The sequence below is a fragment of the Perissodus microlepis genome, chromosome 19, assembly GCF_051167445.1.
Source record: "Perissodus microlepis isolate ML-2025 ecotype Zambia chromosome 19, ASM5116744v1, whole genome shotgun sequence".
Classification (NCBI taxonomy): domain Eukaryota; kingdom Metazoa; phylum Chordata; class Actinopteri; order Cichliformes; family Cichlidae; genus Perissodus; species Perissodus microlepis.
Window position 1 is genome coordinate 20,448,759 of NC_140479.1, and position 17,113 is coordinate 20,465,871.

Consider the following 17,113-nt stretch of genomic DNA (forward strand, 5'->3'; position numbering starts at 1 on the left):
CCCCAAAGGGCCTACTGCAGCAACTCTTATGAACTATTCCCAGTACCAGGCAATCCAAGCTGACCTCGAGGGTCACAAATAGAGCACATGGCAGCAAATCACCTGAGAAGTTTCCATTGTAACAGTGATCAGAAAGCTTTTTGCTTAGTCCCTTAACTCCCCCCCCCAGTTCCCGGTTACAGCTTTTCCACTCAACCACATTTTATTAGTCTCGTTTCATTCTGGAGAGTGTTTATGAGTAGTGCTTGAGGAGCTGCTTCCTCGGGGTAAGACGGCGTTCTATCCTTAATTTTGCAGAAAATGGTGAAGTCTTTCAAAAAAAACTGGCCGGGAAACCCATCGTTCTTTATACTGCTGGGTAGCACCACCTTATTTTAAACGTACCATTTAAAAAATAAATACATTTTTAAAGAACTTAAAATGAAATCGGTTCAGTGTTCAGGAATGAGGTTTTGCTTATACTAGGTGTAACACTGTGTGCAAGCTGTAGACAGGAAGTAACATGCGGCCTGCTCTCGCTTCTATATATACACACACATATATTTGATACATGCATCTGTTTTCGTAGAGAGAGAGAGAAAGAGATTCTGTATGCGAAAGATGCGAAGCAGGAAGTAATACTGCTTTTCTCTAACCATTGCAGGTGAAGTGAATGGAGAGAAGGGGGGTAGGGGTTAAGATAGAGAATGTAAGTAAACACTGAAGTAAAGTCTCTTGGAAGATACTTCAATTGTGCTGGAGGACTACCCCTCTAAAAACAGCCATTAACTTGTATTGTAAACATGGAAGTCAGACTCACACAGCTGGATAGCAAATTCAAATGTTTATTTACAGCCTTTGTAATAGTCACTGAGAAGAGTGGTCTAAATACAAAAATAACAGGAAAAAAAACAAAACAAGAGAAAGATGGCGGCTTATCTCCCTGAGCTTTACAAAAACAATGTGGGACCTGCAGGTGACAGGAGAGAGAGATGTTCTGTACACAGCCCTAATGCCACAAAATGAGAAAATACAAAGACAATATCTCAGACATGCTTCTACAACAGTTAGAAACTGACCACACATACACCAAGTCATGATGACTGAGTGGAGAAGAACACAGAAACACTGTAGGCAAATAAACTGACACATTACTACCAGAGAACCAGTAACAATATTAACAGCTTTTGGCAAACATCAGGAGTTCCAAGAACGACGTGAACAAAGATTACTTCTGCAAACTGTGGCCCACAGTGCGAATTTTCTACAACCTGTATTTCATGGTGTTGCTTCAAAAGTATGGCTGTTTAAAAAAAACAAAAAAACAAAACAAAAAAAACAAAAAAAAAAAAAAACAAAAGAGGAAGACTGGGAAAGACAATCAAATGTGTACAGCTCAGAGTGAATCTCAGACTTTGTTTTTCTAAAAAGTTACAAAGAAATCAAGAAGGAAAAAAAAAAAAAAGACGATCAGTGCACTACAAGGCCTCGGGAGTCGGCTCACTAGGAACAAGTATTTACATATCCTTCATTGGGTCTGTACATTGCTTTATTAAGTGCTTTTCAAAATTTAACGTTTCCCATCCTTATTCAGTTTTTCTCTTTGAACAGCAGCCTGTCGGTGACACTTTTTGTTCTCAGTCAGATCATTTTGCCTCATCATCAAAATACTGTCCATCATAAGGCTTTCAGGAGGCCAGTGTCATGAGGGGGATCATAGCATAACTTGACTTTGGTACATAACAGGTAAAAATGAACTTGTCCCACATATATTTATCATGCATACCATTTTTCACCTCTTTGATTTTCACAACACTTCTATTTTTTTTCCCCCCCATTTATTTTTTTAATTTTTTGAATGCGAGTGGCTGACAGTGAAGGACAAGAAACCCCCCCCCCAAAAAAAACCAAAACTAAAACATTCCCAACAACATTTTGCACAAAACCCATTCAACAGACAAGTCACAAAGTTTCAGCTTCTCCAGAACAGACAAGTCTACAGCAGTGGCAATTACAATAATAATAATAACATAGCAAACCAGATTCTGAACACAAACATTGACAGTGTACTGTACAATAATTCCCACGGGTACCACAATAGTTCTGCATACAAGTAGGAAGCCTCTGGGGTCATGACGCCAGCCATTTTGAAGTTAGGTACAGAGCAGTAGTAGCATCCTGCAGTGCGAGACCTGTCCATGGAGCACTGAGCTGCCGCTGTCCAACAGGACATCCGGTCTGGGCCGAGACACACACGGTGGTAAGAAGTAGGTGAAGGTTAGAGGTGTGCATTGTCTGATCTCTTCCAAGTCTGTTTTTGATTGAGTTGCAGTCCAGGAGGATAAGTTACAATGTCATAAAAATGTGTTTATCTGTGCATATTGCTTCTCGCGTGGAGTGATTTTTTTTCTTTTTTGGTGTCATGGGAAACGAGACGGCGTCTGTCAGTTGAGTGAACTGGAGTGCTGATGTGAAGTATAACCAGTGTATGAAACGGGAGAGTCCATCAGAAAGAAGAAAGAGCGTATGGGTGCTATAACACAGCCTCTAGTGCTGCGAGTTCTGTGCTGGCTGTCCATTTTGAATGTTGCTATTCTGTTCCTCTTCTTCCTCTTCGTCCTCCTCCTCCTCACTGACCAAAAACTCCTCTGGAGGCCAGCGAAGCTCCCCGCTCTCAACTTCTCCTTCTGTCGGCTCAACCACAATGGATGGGAGGCGATCTTTGAGCTTACAGCAGCGGTCAAAATCCGAGGGGTCTGGGAATATCTGTAGAGAAAATACACAAATGGTTATTAATCTGTCATTAGCTGAACGGGGATACTAGTCGGGCTCTGAAATGTAGAGGAGCATCAGCTGTACCCCCCCCACCAAAAAAGTTATTTGTAAGCAAGGCTTTTGGATTCCTACAACTTAACTTGAATCTTGTGCAAGTGTTGCTAAACACCTGCGATAGGAACGGGTTGATTAAAATCCCAGTGGCATACCTGTGCTTGCCCAACCCACATTCCTTCAGTTATACCAGCTTTCTGCATAGATGCTGCACAAGGGTCTGTATGGGTAAATGAGGCATCTCTAGCAGGACTTAGGATAAATGCTGCCTCATGGTTAATCTCAATGTCTTGGAAGGAATTGTGCCAAGCAGCTCATAGCTGCTTATGAACGTCACCCGGATTATACAATAGCATAATCATAACATTTTAAACCAAGAGTTAAAAAAGTAAAATATCACTGCGACATGATTTGTGCATAATTAGGAAACCTATCCCTGTAACAGTCAGCTTTTGAATATTGTACACTTCTGTGGATGTAAAGTCAAAAATCTCCTCGGAAAGAACACGAGATCTGTTGCGTTATCTGCAAATCCATGTATGCTGATAAATGTGGAGTGTCACACTAAAATATTTGGATCTGAACTGAAGGGCATGAGAGACAGACTGACAACAGAGATTACACGCATTCCCTGTCCTGGCAAGATTTGACATCAACCTCCGACTTTCTCTGTTCTCAGGAACAGGAGGAATGGCCCAGGGGAAAAAAGCCTGCCACTCCTGGTCCAAGAACAGCAGTTTTTTCCCCCCTCTTTTTTGCTGTTGTTTGGATAAAGTGGATGAATATTTTTAGACCTGCATATTTCATTCCTAGACATTTGGGGGTGGGGTAAAGGGGGCGATGTCGCTGTCTGGGCATAGAGCCGAGTGGAAAGAAAGCATTAGATGGGGCAGGAGAGAAAGTGAGACAAGAGATAGAGGAGATCCAGCTGTGTCCAAGTCTCCATGAATTCCATAGGAGACAGATGAGAAGGGAGGAAAATCTCTCAGGTTATAAAAGGTTGTACATGTCCATTAGTCGTTTTTTTTTTTTTTTTTTTTTTTTTACATTCTTCAATCCCAGGTGCATAACAAACTGTGCCAAGTAAATGCCATGTAATTATGTGTGCACGCAGATCCGTATTTATGTGTAATGCTTGAGTCGATCTGCATTTCCGGCCAGCATCGCTAATCCTCACTGTGCGTCAGCACCAAGGGGAGTTGGGCAGTGAGTGACCTTGCCTTCGGACCCCTAGCTAACACATGTAATCACTTTCACTTCCAATGACAGGAAGTGAAGACACATCACCCAGGCACAATGTAGGCTATTTTAAGCTCTTCTAGCGTGGTTAGTTGTGGTGGGGGGGGGGGGGGGGGCACTGTATGCCTGAATCATGACATTGCCTTGTGATAATTCAGAAAGTTAACATCTACTCAGTTTCCACCATCTAGTATCATAGCTCATATTTATTTTAGTAGCTTTTGTAATAGCATCTGGGATTTTATGGCCATGGTTACTAGAGTCAAAGTCCTAGGAACTCATAATAGAGGGAGCTACTGATGGAGCATCACCAGTTCATACAGGGCTTCTCTAAGGAGATCCTGGGACATTGGGCAGGATAAGGATAGAAAGAGTGAGGGAGTGACACACTGGCACCCTCCTTTTCTCTTGGCCCCTCTCAGACAGACTCACAGCTGTGGTGTGAATTGAGTGGAGAGGAAGCGGGCCTTTTCCTCTAGGTCAGTCTACATCCTCTGAGTCAAAGTCTGCACACACAGCTCTATAAGGTTTATAAATGCACCAAACACACAGTTTGACACTATAATGAAGTTTTAAATGATCAAAATGAACTTAACAGGAGACGACCTCTTTGATAAGTATTCCATCTTCATGTTAATTTCCCTCCCGTAGAGTATTGACAGAAAGCCTTTTAATTTTTAGACAGTAAAATAATGAAGCAGCTGCATATTCCAATAATTTCATTTCTAAGATGACCCTGCTCAGCTGACAGCAAAACAAAGCCTTTGGCTACAACTTGTCAAGACCACCTGATAGCCGCTTTTAAAAACGCTAATCTGTTGAGGGTTTATTTTTGTGACGGACCTCAGATAATTTGAATTTGCAGACCTCGGATAAGTCAGTCGGATAGACAGACTTTGAAGTTGTAACAACTATAATCTGCAATGTCCTTTCCATTACATATTAGAATTTTAAAGAAAGAAACAGCACAAGGCCTGTGCAATTTAGCTGTAATGCTTTCTTATCATCGTAATCTCAGTATCTAGGTGGGCATTCTTGCTTTATCTTAAAACACAGATTTTTATCTGCGAAAATTCAGATATTTGCTTAGCTCGTAATGGTGGAAGAAAGAAAATAATCACTATATCATTAGATGATACTCAGATTCATGATAATAAATGGATAAAAGCAGGTATAAAATGACAATGCTGCATAAAAATGCACAGGCTGGGAATTTGGAAGGAAGTGCTGTTTATCTGTCATGCATGCACGTGTGTCCTACCTGGAAGGAGAGTCTGTCCTTGCTGGGGCTGAGCCTCATGTCCTCCATGGGGGTGCTGTTGATCATCACCTCAGTCATATCTCGGCTGGGCACAAACACTGGGCTGTAGGGTTGAAAGAAGAAGACAGGCAATGTGATTAGACACAGTGACGATCATAGCACAGTTGCCCGGCATCTGCAGAGAAAATAAAAACACTAAGAAGATTTATAGTGTTGAATTATCCAAATGTTTCTAATCAATAATAATGTAATCCCCGTGTATTTTGTATGGCATACTACTGCGCAGACTGTATACAGTGAAGATAAACGGATAAAAGTTCAAAGGCTATAATAACTAACACAAGCATGCCAATGAGAGAGAGAGAAACACTTATCAAACCATCTATTTGCAGCCCAGGTCTGAAAGTTATGGTTGATCTATTTCCCTGCTGATGTTTGACAGTTTTGTTTATACTCTGCACATCTCCACCACAACACAACACGCATCCAGTCCGTCTGCTTTGCTAATGCACTGCAAAGCTGCAGAGCTCATGATGCGGCTTGCATAAGGTGGCCGTTTCTCAATACAGAGTGATGTGCTCTTGTGCTAGCAACCAGAGAACAGTCATTGTGAGAGTGTGCTGGGGGCGTGCTGTGGTATTTGACTGGGGAGGAACTTGATGCACTCAGTTCCATCAAAGCTTGGCCAAACTTTCCATTTCAGATGAAAGTAGCAAGAGGTTGTTTATCCAAGCTCAGTACATTCACTATCCAGCATTGTCGCAGTAACGCTTAAAGCAGGTCCCAAGACTCGCATAGATGCTGTCTTGAGACAAGATGCTGAGGGGCCTTCTCACGCTCTCTATTTAAAGCCTGGTGCCTAGTGGTCAGTGGCCACAGGCTTGTGGTTTGTGTGGTCACTGGCTAAAAAGGACAGAAAATAGAGCATGCCAAGAAGCTCACTCACATGCTCACATTATCCAGTTTGATGGGCTTATTTATTTATTTTTTGGGACAAGATGTGTGGGCTTCACTTAACCTACTTTAAATCAGAAATTCAGACGGAGGGTTTATTTTTAGATGCATCAGAAGCATGAAAATTATATATATATTTTTTTAAAAGGTGAAGCCTGGTGAAAATGGTATTATGGTATAATTTTTCTTTTTTTAAGGATCTGCTGAATTCGCTGACAGAGACATCATATTTTATTAAAGAAATAAATATATCTTGATAAGGGAAAAAAACTGAAGTCTCTCTAAAAACAAATCTGTCAAACCCTGACTTTCACTTCATCTGCCATTACATGGAATATATTATGTGGAATTTCTGCGTAAAGTACAGTTCTGGCTTATTATCTCCATGCATGACTCATTCAAAGCGCAGCGTCCTGACAATCCCCTCTGCATTGCTTCAACCTCCATGTTTGAATGGATTTTTATTGTTGACCTTTGTTTTTGTTTGGGAAATTGTCAAGATGACAACAACCCACAAGAACTTTATTACACTTTGTATTGAGAACACCTAACATTAAAAAGGTAAGAGAGCCACAGGCTAGAACAGCACTCAGATCATTCACTCATCCCTGGTACAACCCAGGATTTCTAGGTCTCCGCTTTGTGTATCTGAACCTTTAATCAGTACCGTCAACTTTTGAATGTAACACATGTACCTATACACATACTGCAGTTTCTATATAACCTAAATTAAGATGGGATTGTTAACAAGGGGGACTGAATCATGAGATATGAGACAGTCGGAGATCTTTAACCCCTGGGGCATAGAAATAATCAATTTTTCTATCCCTAAATATACACAACCTCTTGTTGTTTCAGGAAGAAAGACTGCCATCATAGCAGGGTGTACAATGGCTCTGAAAATGTTAAAATTAAAAAGCTTCCGTCTGAATCACTGTTAAGTAACCTTTTCTGCGCTAGTGAGACGACTGGCCAGAAACAATAGCCGGATATCCAGAAATAAACCGAGGAGGCTTGAGGGATATGCAAGGTTTAGGATGGGGAAAAAAGTCAGCTCAGGTTATTCTTTAACTAATATCATCATTCAGTGGGGTTCAGAGGAGCGTGAGGCAGACATGCAAAAACAGCAGAGGTGGAGACAGAAGAATGACAATGAAGACCTGAGCAGGAGGAGAAGAGGGGAAAGGGAGGGAGAGAAGGAAAAGAAAGATAAACACTTAGGACTTGCCAGTCATATTTCTGTTCGGGGATCTATAAACATCCTGCTCAGCTAAGAATAACAGAACATCAGCCTAATAAAACACAAAGGGGCACAATGAGGAGGAAGTAGGGGTGCACGAGTAACAAGTCAACCTGGGAGGAAACAAACATGCACCAATAGTCCTGGAATTACTGCTTCAAGTGTCAGGGAGGGATCGACGACATGCCCCTCTCAAAGAGGACGCAGGAGTTATCCAAGCAACCAAGTGGTATAGATTAGATGCATTCAGCATGACCGCAACTCGCACGCTTACATGTGACCTTAACAGAGTTAAGGAACAGACCGCCTATTTCTGTAAGCAAGAAACACATTAAAGATACATGACCTCAATGATTAATCGGTGAGGCTGGTGGTGCAGATGGCAGTTAATCTCTTACCTTTTGACCCAGTCAGCCTAATGCATACCTGGTCCTGCCAGCTTCCTAATGCCTCAGCGAGCCAGGCCACAGATGGATAGCCAGTACCATCACCAGGCCACTACGGTCCAATATGTTCTTGACCATGTGTCCAAAGTTTAGAGCAATTCAGTTAATTAGTTGATTGCTGGGTTCAAGCATAGCTCTTTAAAGCGCTTGCTGTACCAAATCTACTCTACTTATTCTTAACAACGCTGACCTAACGCTGGAGCCTTTTCACATACAAACGACATGAACTTCTTTGGGTTTCTACAGGAAAGCCTTTCCAACTGCTGTCAAAAATCTTCCTTTTCAAAACATGAACAAAAACTGAGCCTGTTTGTTAAACAAATGTGACGGTTGTTTTATTCACCTGTCCCTGAACTACAAAGAGGCTAGCTCCATGCTAGTTCCTTGCTTCTCAGTAGTGATGCCAACTGGAGCCCAAATGGTCTTTGCAACAATCTCACGCCAGAAGAGGAATGTGAAACTTGCATTATTAACATTGTTTCCCCTCTGAACACCCCCGCTAGTCCTTACTACTACTACTACGACCATAAATCTAAGGCAATGTGGCAAACACAGAGCGAAGCTGATGACGTTCAGTGCCAAGTGCTGTGCTTTCCACCACCCAAGTCACCCAGCTCTGCAGGTATGCGGGGCTCAATGAGTAGGACCCTCAGAAGTGAGCAGGAACAAATGAGTTGAATCCAGATTCCTGTAGGCTGACCATCACTGAAAACACATCATATATCAGTGTCCTCTGCGATGTATGTGGAAAATTATCTCTTTACACTGTTGCCAAGTGCTTACTCATATTGAATAGTTTGAGGAACCCAACCAATGGAAGACCTTGATCTCTTTATATGTGATGTAGTATTTTATACAAGATGATGGCATTTTGGGAGAGAATGTCTTCTTGTTGGCACAGAGAAAGGCAAAGACTTCAGTGCAGCATAACAATCTTGTTTCGCACTCTGAAACAGTTACACCACTCTGATAAAACTAAAGAAGTGAAGGTTTCTGACAGCAGAAACATACAAAAGACAGAAGCGCAAGCCTACTGTAAGTAAGCTCAGGCGAGAAAGCAACGTGTGGTTAAAACAAAGAGGTCGATTTTGAACTTCCTGGTAGAGACAAACAGAGGCCTACTGAGGTTTTAACAGTGCTTGCAAAACCATTTTTTCAAAGCAGCTTGCATATCCTCTGTACAGAAAGAAAAATATTTGACAGAAGAGAATTAAAAATGCCTGAACAAACAAAGACACATTCCTTATTCCTCTATCAAAGAGTGAATTTTGGAGTCATTTTAGGCTACTGATTGCCGGCTATGGAAAATGTAACACTGATAACAGATATTAGTAATAGATAGGGCGCACTTCTCTTTTTGCACGTTCAGTATTTAAGACCAAAAACTGAAAGCAAAGGTCCTATTACATTCACATACAGCAAAGTAAGCCTATATGTTCCGAGTTTCATGCATGAAAGTGAGAAGAGATCAACTTACATTTATTGTCAAATGGACTGAAATAAGCTGAAAATGATGACAGCACAGTGAGACTGATGCACCTTTCTAAACTGGCGCATGGAGCAGTACCTAAACCTACCGAATATCCTGGTAACTATTTGATTTTTTTTTTTTTCTTTTAAGACGGAGACCTAGAATATTCTCGTTTTCCAATCTGAGTGCTGTGACATTTCCAATTTCAGGGGCAACACCCCACAGAAAATCTCAAAGGAAACATGAGTGGGTGTAGCAACAAAAAAAAGGGTGGCTGATTTTAAGGGAAATCACCAATCTAAATGAAACAACTAAACCCTTCATTGTTCTTGTCTGTCAGGTGCAATGTCGAGAAATCCAGCGCCTGACATATAATTAGTTACGATTTTGAAAATGCATAAACAAAAGCACACACATAAACAGGTACGAACGGAAAACAGAGTACTCACCAGTATATCTGCGGTGAAAATACAGACATGAATTCACACCCGCTGTCACTTCTGCTGGGGGATCTAATTGCTGCCGCTTACTTCTCTTTACTTTTATTTATTTATGTATTTATTTATTTTTTTCTCTTTGTCTACCACAAAAGCAAAACGTGATGCTCACGCAAAGCGAAAGTCACTGTTCAGCGAAGTCTTGAAAGCCTGCCCTTCAAATTGGTGCGTCTGATCAGATCCACAGCTGTGGCGGAGCATTTATGCGAGAGGCGTGTACTCGAGCAGCCAGAGACACACCTCTCCTCAGCACGAGCCAAAAATCCTCAATGGCAGCTCATTAACGACAAGAGCCAATCAGAGCACAGGCTGACTGGAGCTCATCCAGCCTCCAGCCCTGATGACGGCAAACGCGGCTGAACCCGCTCATTGGGGACGGACGAAGAGATGCTGCGCGATGATTTGCAGTCTCTAAGGCAACTAAATGACAGCCTTACCTCCCCTTGAATGACAAAAGCACTCCGATTCGCCCGCTAGTTTATTCGTGACATTTATCCAAATGAGGAGGAAAGAAAGGCTCATTCATAAATATATTCCAAGGGCAAGTCAATGTCTGTAGACTTCGGCAACAACGCAGGATGGTATTTATTTATTTATTTATTTATTTATTTTGCAAGCCTTTACTGTGTTATATCATAGAATGCAAGCACAAGATGACCACAGATTGTTATCAAATTATTGTCAGCGGATTTTGTTTTCCATGACCTCACCATGCTTATTCTGTGTTTTTGGTCAATATCACATAGTCGACCTTCACACCTCACAGAATGCCTATTTGCGTTTTCCGAGCCCGCCATGTACTGTACATTTATTTCAGAAAGAGCAGGTGCACTCTTCAGGGGCTGGTGATATAATGCAGGTAGGACTCCACTGCCCCCTTGTGACCAACTAAAAACAAGTTTGATTTGTTGCCCCACTCATTCAAAACACTTTGAAATAAACGCCTTTATGATACAGCAATTAGTATCTACAATATTTCTTATATGGTTCTCCTATTTAAAAACATCTTCAGTATGCCATTGACACAACATATTGTTTCAGGCAAATTCATGTCAAACAGGCATGGCTTAGTTACTAAAAAAAGAATTTGGATTGCAAAGTCTATATGCTATATTTGCCACTTGCCAGCTCTTTGAGACTTGGGTAAAAGGTAATGCCTCAGCAACAGATAGAAAGCTGAGCATTACAATATAGCTCCTCTGGGTATGAACTCCTGTGGTGCATGCACAAAGCTGTTCAACAATGTGTCCATGTAGTTTTAAGCCCCTGCACTGTGGGCACTGTGTGGGTGTTGGAAGGGCTGCATATCTCACCGCAGTTATATTTTATTTAAAGCCCCTGCATAGTATAGGACTTTAACATTCACACCCTTGAATAGGCTGGAGCTAAAGTTAGCAGCATTTGCCACTGATGTCATTGCAGCATATTGTTACAAATATAAACAGGTATTTTCACTTGGTTCTTTGCCATCCTAAATATTTATATACCATTAGCAGCTACCTTGGGTGTGAGTGACTCAGCCAGTTACATCATCACATCACTGTCACATGATGTCATGGGCAGCACTGAGTTTGGCGTCCCCTAACAAGACATCAAGAAACAACATATGCAAGATTTAAGATTCACTGACACCAAATACCCACACGATGTCACCAGTGTCAAAGAAGTTTCCGAGAAGGGACTGAACAAGATGGGTGGCAGCCAACAGGAAATGCTGCTAGCCAGGTTAAACTCATATTTAGTAATTGCATGAACTAATTTAAACTAAAGTGATTTGTTTTACAGCCCTCTCAATAACTGCATGAAACTATAAACTATAACTGTAAGATGTACATTCACAAGTAAAACTGGATGCTGTGCTGTAAAACAAACATAATCAGTTTATAGTTACTTTTTTAGAATAACACATTTAATTTGAGTTTATAAAATAGAAATATAAAAAATATTATTTTTGTTAATTGTCCTCAAAGTTTAGCACTCAATACCTCTTTTTTTCCTTTATTACAGCCCTTATGCCTTTTTTCTGTAAAAAAAAAAAAAGATTTCTAAATATAGAAATAAAAAACCTGACCTATCAAAGTAACTGTGACAAAAAAGGTTAAGGAAAATATTTACGATGCTGCAAATTAATAGGTTAGAAATGATGTGTCTGTGAAGTGAGCTTTGCACTGTTTGTCAGCATAAAGCACAGTGTTTGAATACATGATTTATTTTGCAACCACACTGCATGAAACAAAAAGACCTGCTTCTATTTGTGCATCAATGCCTCTCCTAGCCCTGATACTGGTTAATTATAATTGATGACTAATTAATTGTAAATGATTTTAGGATTAATTACATTAACTTATCTCACAACCATGAAAAGTTAAATCTGATAATGTGAACAGTCCAAATACACAGTAGAATGGATAGTGTGTCTATAGCAATCCTTTCCCTCACTTAAAAAGCACAGAATCAAGAGAATGGCGACCCCCACTGTTCAATTTGCAGATGTGCTCACCAGCTGCTTTTTTTTCATGGCTTCACAAAAAACAGCTGCACATCTGGCCAGGCATGGATGTCTCGGTGGAGCAGAGGGGAGGCCGAGGACCAACTGCACAATGTGTAAATGAACGAGGCCCTGAAGGGGACGGCAGTCAACAAGCACCCGTTGTGTTCCTGGCTGCTTTTCAAAGTAGGCTTAGGTTTCTTCTTGGACTATGATCATACCAAGTAATGCTGCATCTGCCATGGTCTTCTTTTATTTATTTTCGTTCTCTTTTTCATCATCACGGTTCTCTGCTTTTGCTGACATTGAGCACAGCTTTGAACAGAAACCTACTGGAGAAGCACAGTAAAGACATATTTCTCAGTCTCAAGAATGCGCAGCAGTTCTGTGTGTTACAGCCAGGAAACATGTTTTTGCAGAATAAATCTCTCCTCCATACATCAGCCTGACAGTTTCCATTTTCACATTGCTTTTTTTCCCCTTTCTTTTTTAAAAATATGTGTTTACGTCCATTAGTGTAAGCATGTGCATTCCTGTATGTTGTACCCTGTTTGGGAATATGAGTACTTGTAATTTTTTCTTATTCATTCATGTGTGTTTGTGCATGTGTGTTGCTTAGGGACATCTGATCACCGGGCTTGCCGCACGCCACACCGCTTGCAGGTGGTCTGTCTGCACTTAGGGGCCGAGAACATTTAATATTTCATAGGAGCAGAGTACACCCCTGGACGCCGTCATTGAGTCCACATGTCCTGCAAAAAGAAAGCTGGTCTGTGAACACTCGGCTGAAATATGCGGCCTGCCGGCCCCCTCTCCACCATGCTGCTCGCTCACTTGCTGGGCCTCACAATTAAAAGCTAGCCACAGCTACAGATGTTGGCAGCTGTCTTTAACCCTTGATGTGCCACTCTGTTATTACAATCTGCTATTTTATCCTGTGTGAAATGTAGATAAAGGTCAGGTAACTTACCAGAACGTGTGTTGGTTTACAGAAAAGAAGAGGTCGTGCGCTGGAGAAAGAAAAGCAGAAGCCAAGAAAAAGCCAGACAAAGAAAAAAAAGGAGAGAGAGAGAGAAGAGAAAACAGCAAGAGTTTCCCAAAGCATTTCATTTTGAGAGGTTCCAGACTGAGTGTGCGAGCATGCAAGCTAAACCCTCAGCTCCAACAGTTTTAGTGCCCCCTCCAACCTCTATTCACCATATAAACAGGAAACCAAAACCAAAAGTGTTTATAATCACCTTGCAAAATCCAGTGTTAGGAATTTCAAGCTCAGGTCAGAATTTCTTTCACCATTCGTCACATTCCAGCGAGGCCAAACCTTGCTCTGTATTTGCCGTCATGTACGCTGTGGAATTGGACTTTGGCCAAAGAGAACAGAAGGAACTTCACCGGCACCATTATTCAGCAAGGTCAAACCCGATTTAGGTTTGAAACCAAAGCCAAAACAGGGCATCTTGAAACTGTTAGGAAACTATTCCAGATCTTAAACAGACCAGGGGGACTGTGTACATCTCCCTAATTGCACATGTCAATTTATGTACAAGCACTTGGTTTAGTCAAGCTCCATTACCCCCCCACCCCCACCCTCCATCCCACCTCACTTCTCTTTTTCATCTTATTCACAAACTGAGCTCGGTGGATGTATATGAAAATTATAACACATGATTATGTGTGTCGCTCACACCATTAAGGCGTGTATTCTTTAGTGGGATAAACGGTGAGGTAAAGAAACACACGCACACGGGCGCTCAAAACAAGTCGCTGAGACAAACCATTTCAATTCACAGCTTGACAGCTTGTTAATGTTGTGTGACTTGTCTGGGAACAAAAGATGCATTGCAGAAACTCAAGATTGCATGTAATTAATCCAATCCCAGCAATAACTCTCTCAGATGTTTACTGTATTCCGCTATCAGTGCTTAGGGAGACAAATGAAGACCTCACACATCCATGGGAGTCTGCTGCTTCCAGATAGAGCGGATAGCAGGGCAGGTGAAAGAGCTGTTGCTCGCTTCTTAAGCCGCCGAGCACTATATAATGTTTTAACACACTTATTATAACCCTTTAGGGATCAAACTACCATAATGCTGTCATCACCTGGTCTCAGAGCTGTGGTGCGTTTGTGTGACACAATTGTCCGTGAGAGAGAACCATGGGAGAGCGACCAAAGCAAACACAAAGCAGAGATTATGTAGGCTTTATTTGGTCTTTAATAGATCTTTTAATAGATTCACATTGATTGCTGACATATATATATATATATATATATATATATATATATACATATATATATATATATACATATATATATATATATATATATATATATATATATATTACCCAGTTTCACCTTTACATGGCAGGGCTGGAGCGCATATTATTTCAGACACCAGTCCTAAGCAATACTAAGTGAACACAGGGCCAGTATTGACTATACCAATATTGATACCAATACTTTTAGCTTTTGTAGGGGAGAGCAGTGTCTCATGATTTATGAGATGAATCATAATCCAATTTGCAAATTCTGAACGCAATAACCACTAAATCACTGTGATTTTTACTTTCTATAATAATAAGGAAGTTAACAAAAGAAGAAACACCTTTCAGCTTGTCATATATTTTGAAATTGTTTTATTTTTAGACCTTAAATGTAAATGTGCCTGGCTCTTTCTATAGCCCACAAAAATGCATGCGACAGTAAGAACAAAAAGGTTCTGATATTTTTTAATAGTCCTTTAAGATATATTTTTAAGGTCAATTTGATATCAGTCTGATACCAATACCAGCGTCAGTATCAATGCTATCAATATTTAGATAGATCTGCTCACCTCTAGCAATGGTTCATTATATGGTGCCCCTGCAGGTGGTGGATTACTAGTGGGAAAATTAAGGAGCTAAATAAAAATGGATTTTTATTAAATAAAGTTTACCGATGCGATCATGCAGACCTTTTCTCCAGAAAAGTTCAACTGGATTCTTTAAAAAAAAATTCCTAATAAATGTAAAGAAAAAAAAAACATTAAAATTGTGGCGTATGGCTCGTGAAATTGTTCCTGCTTCTGAGGTGGAGCTTGCCAGGAAAAGTTCAAGAACTGCTGCATTTGGGGAAAGGAAAAAAAATCTGTCAATTAAAAAGAAATCTTTTCACAACAACTTCACAGTGTCTGTACCCTGGCTATTTTGGATTTTCAAGTAAATAGCCATGTTTGCAAAGCAATCTTCTGGTGGACACTTTTATGTAGGATGAAAGTGAGGCAAGGCTCCGGCACTGTGACCTCAAAAACAAAAACAACAAAGCTGTAAAAGTCAAATCATCTTTCTCTGCATCTGCAAAGTTGTATGCTTATTATGCAGGAGAGAACAACCATCCAGAAGCATAGCGTTGTTACAGTCCTATCTGTGATTCAGCTTTGGTGTGGTTCTTGATTTGCGACACTACATGACTAATCCTGGTTGGTGTGGAGGACGGTGACTTTCATTGCCCTGTCGCGAGCCATAATGACTTCAAACACTAGGGTAGCCTATTCAAACAGGATTAGCTGTTTTCCCCACTTCACACAGACAAAATTACCCTACCCCACCAAATATTTCAATAGTGGGTACATTGGGTTGTTAAAATACCTTTAAAAGGTCACCCAAAGCCATCATCAAGGTTTGTTGTCTCACAAGTTCTGAGTTACACTGAGAGGCGGTCAGGATGTCTTCTGGGCTTTGCAAAGAGGGGAGTCACTCTCCCGGTTCACAGGAAAGATGGCCAAACATGTTTGCTCATGCCATGAGGCACAGTGTTTTCAGGGGAACAGCAGGAGCAGCACAGGGTGGGAAGGAGTGAAAGAAAGAGCGAAGGAGTCTGGTGGCCACATGTCGCTGGTGCTGCTCAGTGCTTGGATATTGCAGTCTTTCGTGTTAAACATCAACACATAGGCTGAAAATAAACCAAATACAGGGTTAGAGTTGTGGACTGACGTAGACAGGCCTCAGCTAGGATTTCTTCACAGTTCAGGGCTGAAAACCAACCCTGATCTTCAAAGTTTCACCTCAAAACACTCTGAATGACTTAAATGCTTCAATATTTCTATTCATCTCCAGATTTCACTATAATACCAATGACTTAGTTCAGGTGATGTTGCAGCCTGATGTTTACGAATTCAGATATAAATACTTACATGACCGTAATTCTGCTTCAGATCTAAACATCTAAGGCGATTGTGGCTCAAGAGTTGGGCGTTCGCCTTGTAATCGGAAGGTTGCCAGTTCGACCCCTGGCTTGGACAGTCCCGGTCGTTGTGTCCTTGGGCAAGACACTTCACCTGTTGCCTACTGGTGGTGGTCAGAGGGCCCGGTGGCGCCAGTGTCCGGCAGCCTCGCCTCTGTCAGTGCGCCCCAGGGTGGCTGTGGCTACAATGTAGCTTGCCATCACCAGTGTGTGTGAATGGGTGGATGACTGGTTGTGTAAAGCGCTTTGGGGTCCATAGGGACTAGTAAAAGCGCTATACAAATACAGGCCATAAACTCTCTTAAAGTTCTGCAAAACACAGTTATTGATTCCACTATAGCTGAAAAATTATATGCTGGTACAATGCCAGCCCTGTTGCCATATTAAGAGCAGACATGCCTATATTAGTGTCAGCGACACAGAGAGGTATGTCTCATTACCACACAGTAAAACCGGTAAAAGAAGACTTTAATTGCTTGGTTGCTGTCCTTTG

At 41.2% G+C, this 17,113-nt stretch overlaps 1 protein-coding gene across 1 annotated transcript; it reads right to left on the bottom strand.

Moving 5' to 3' along the window:
• Positions 1 to 808: 808 nt before the first annotated feature.
• lbh (LBH regulator of WNT signaling pathway) lies at positions 809 to 10,110 on the bottom strand. The gene is made up of 3 exons (XM_084915196.1): positions 9,869 to 10,110; positions 5,309 to 5,411; positions 809 to 2,745 (listed from the first exon to the last, which is right to left on the bottom strand). The coding sequence occupies exons 1-3, from the start codon at positions 9,895 to 9,897 to the stop codon at positions 2,527 to 2,529; spliced, it is 351 nt and encodes a 116-aa protein (XP_084771322.1). The 5' UTR covers positions 9,898 to 10,110; the 3' UTR covers positions 809 to 2,526.
• Between the last annotated feature and the right edge of the window lie 7,003 nt (positions 10,111 to 17,113).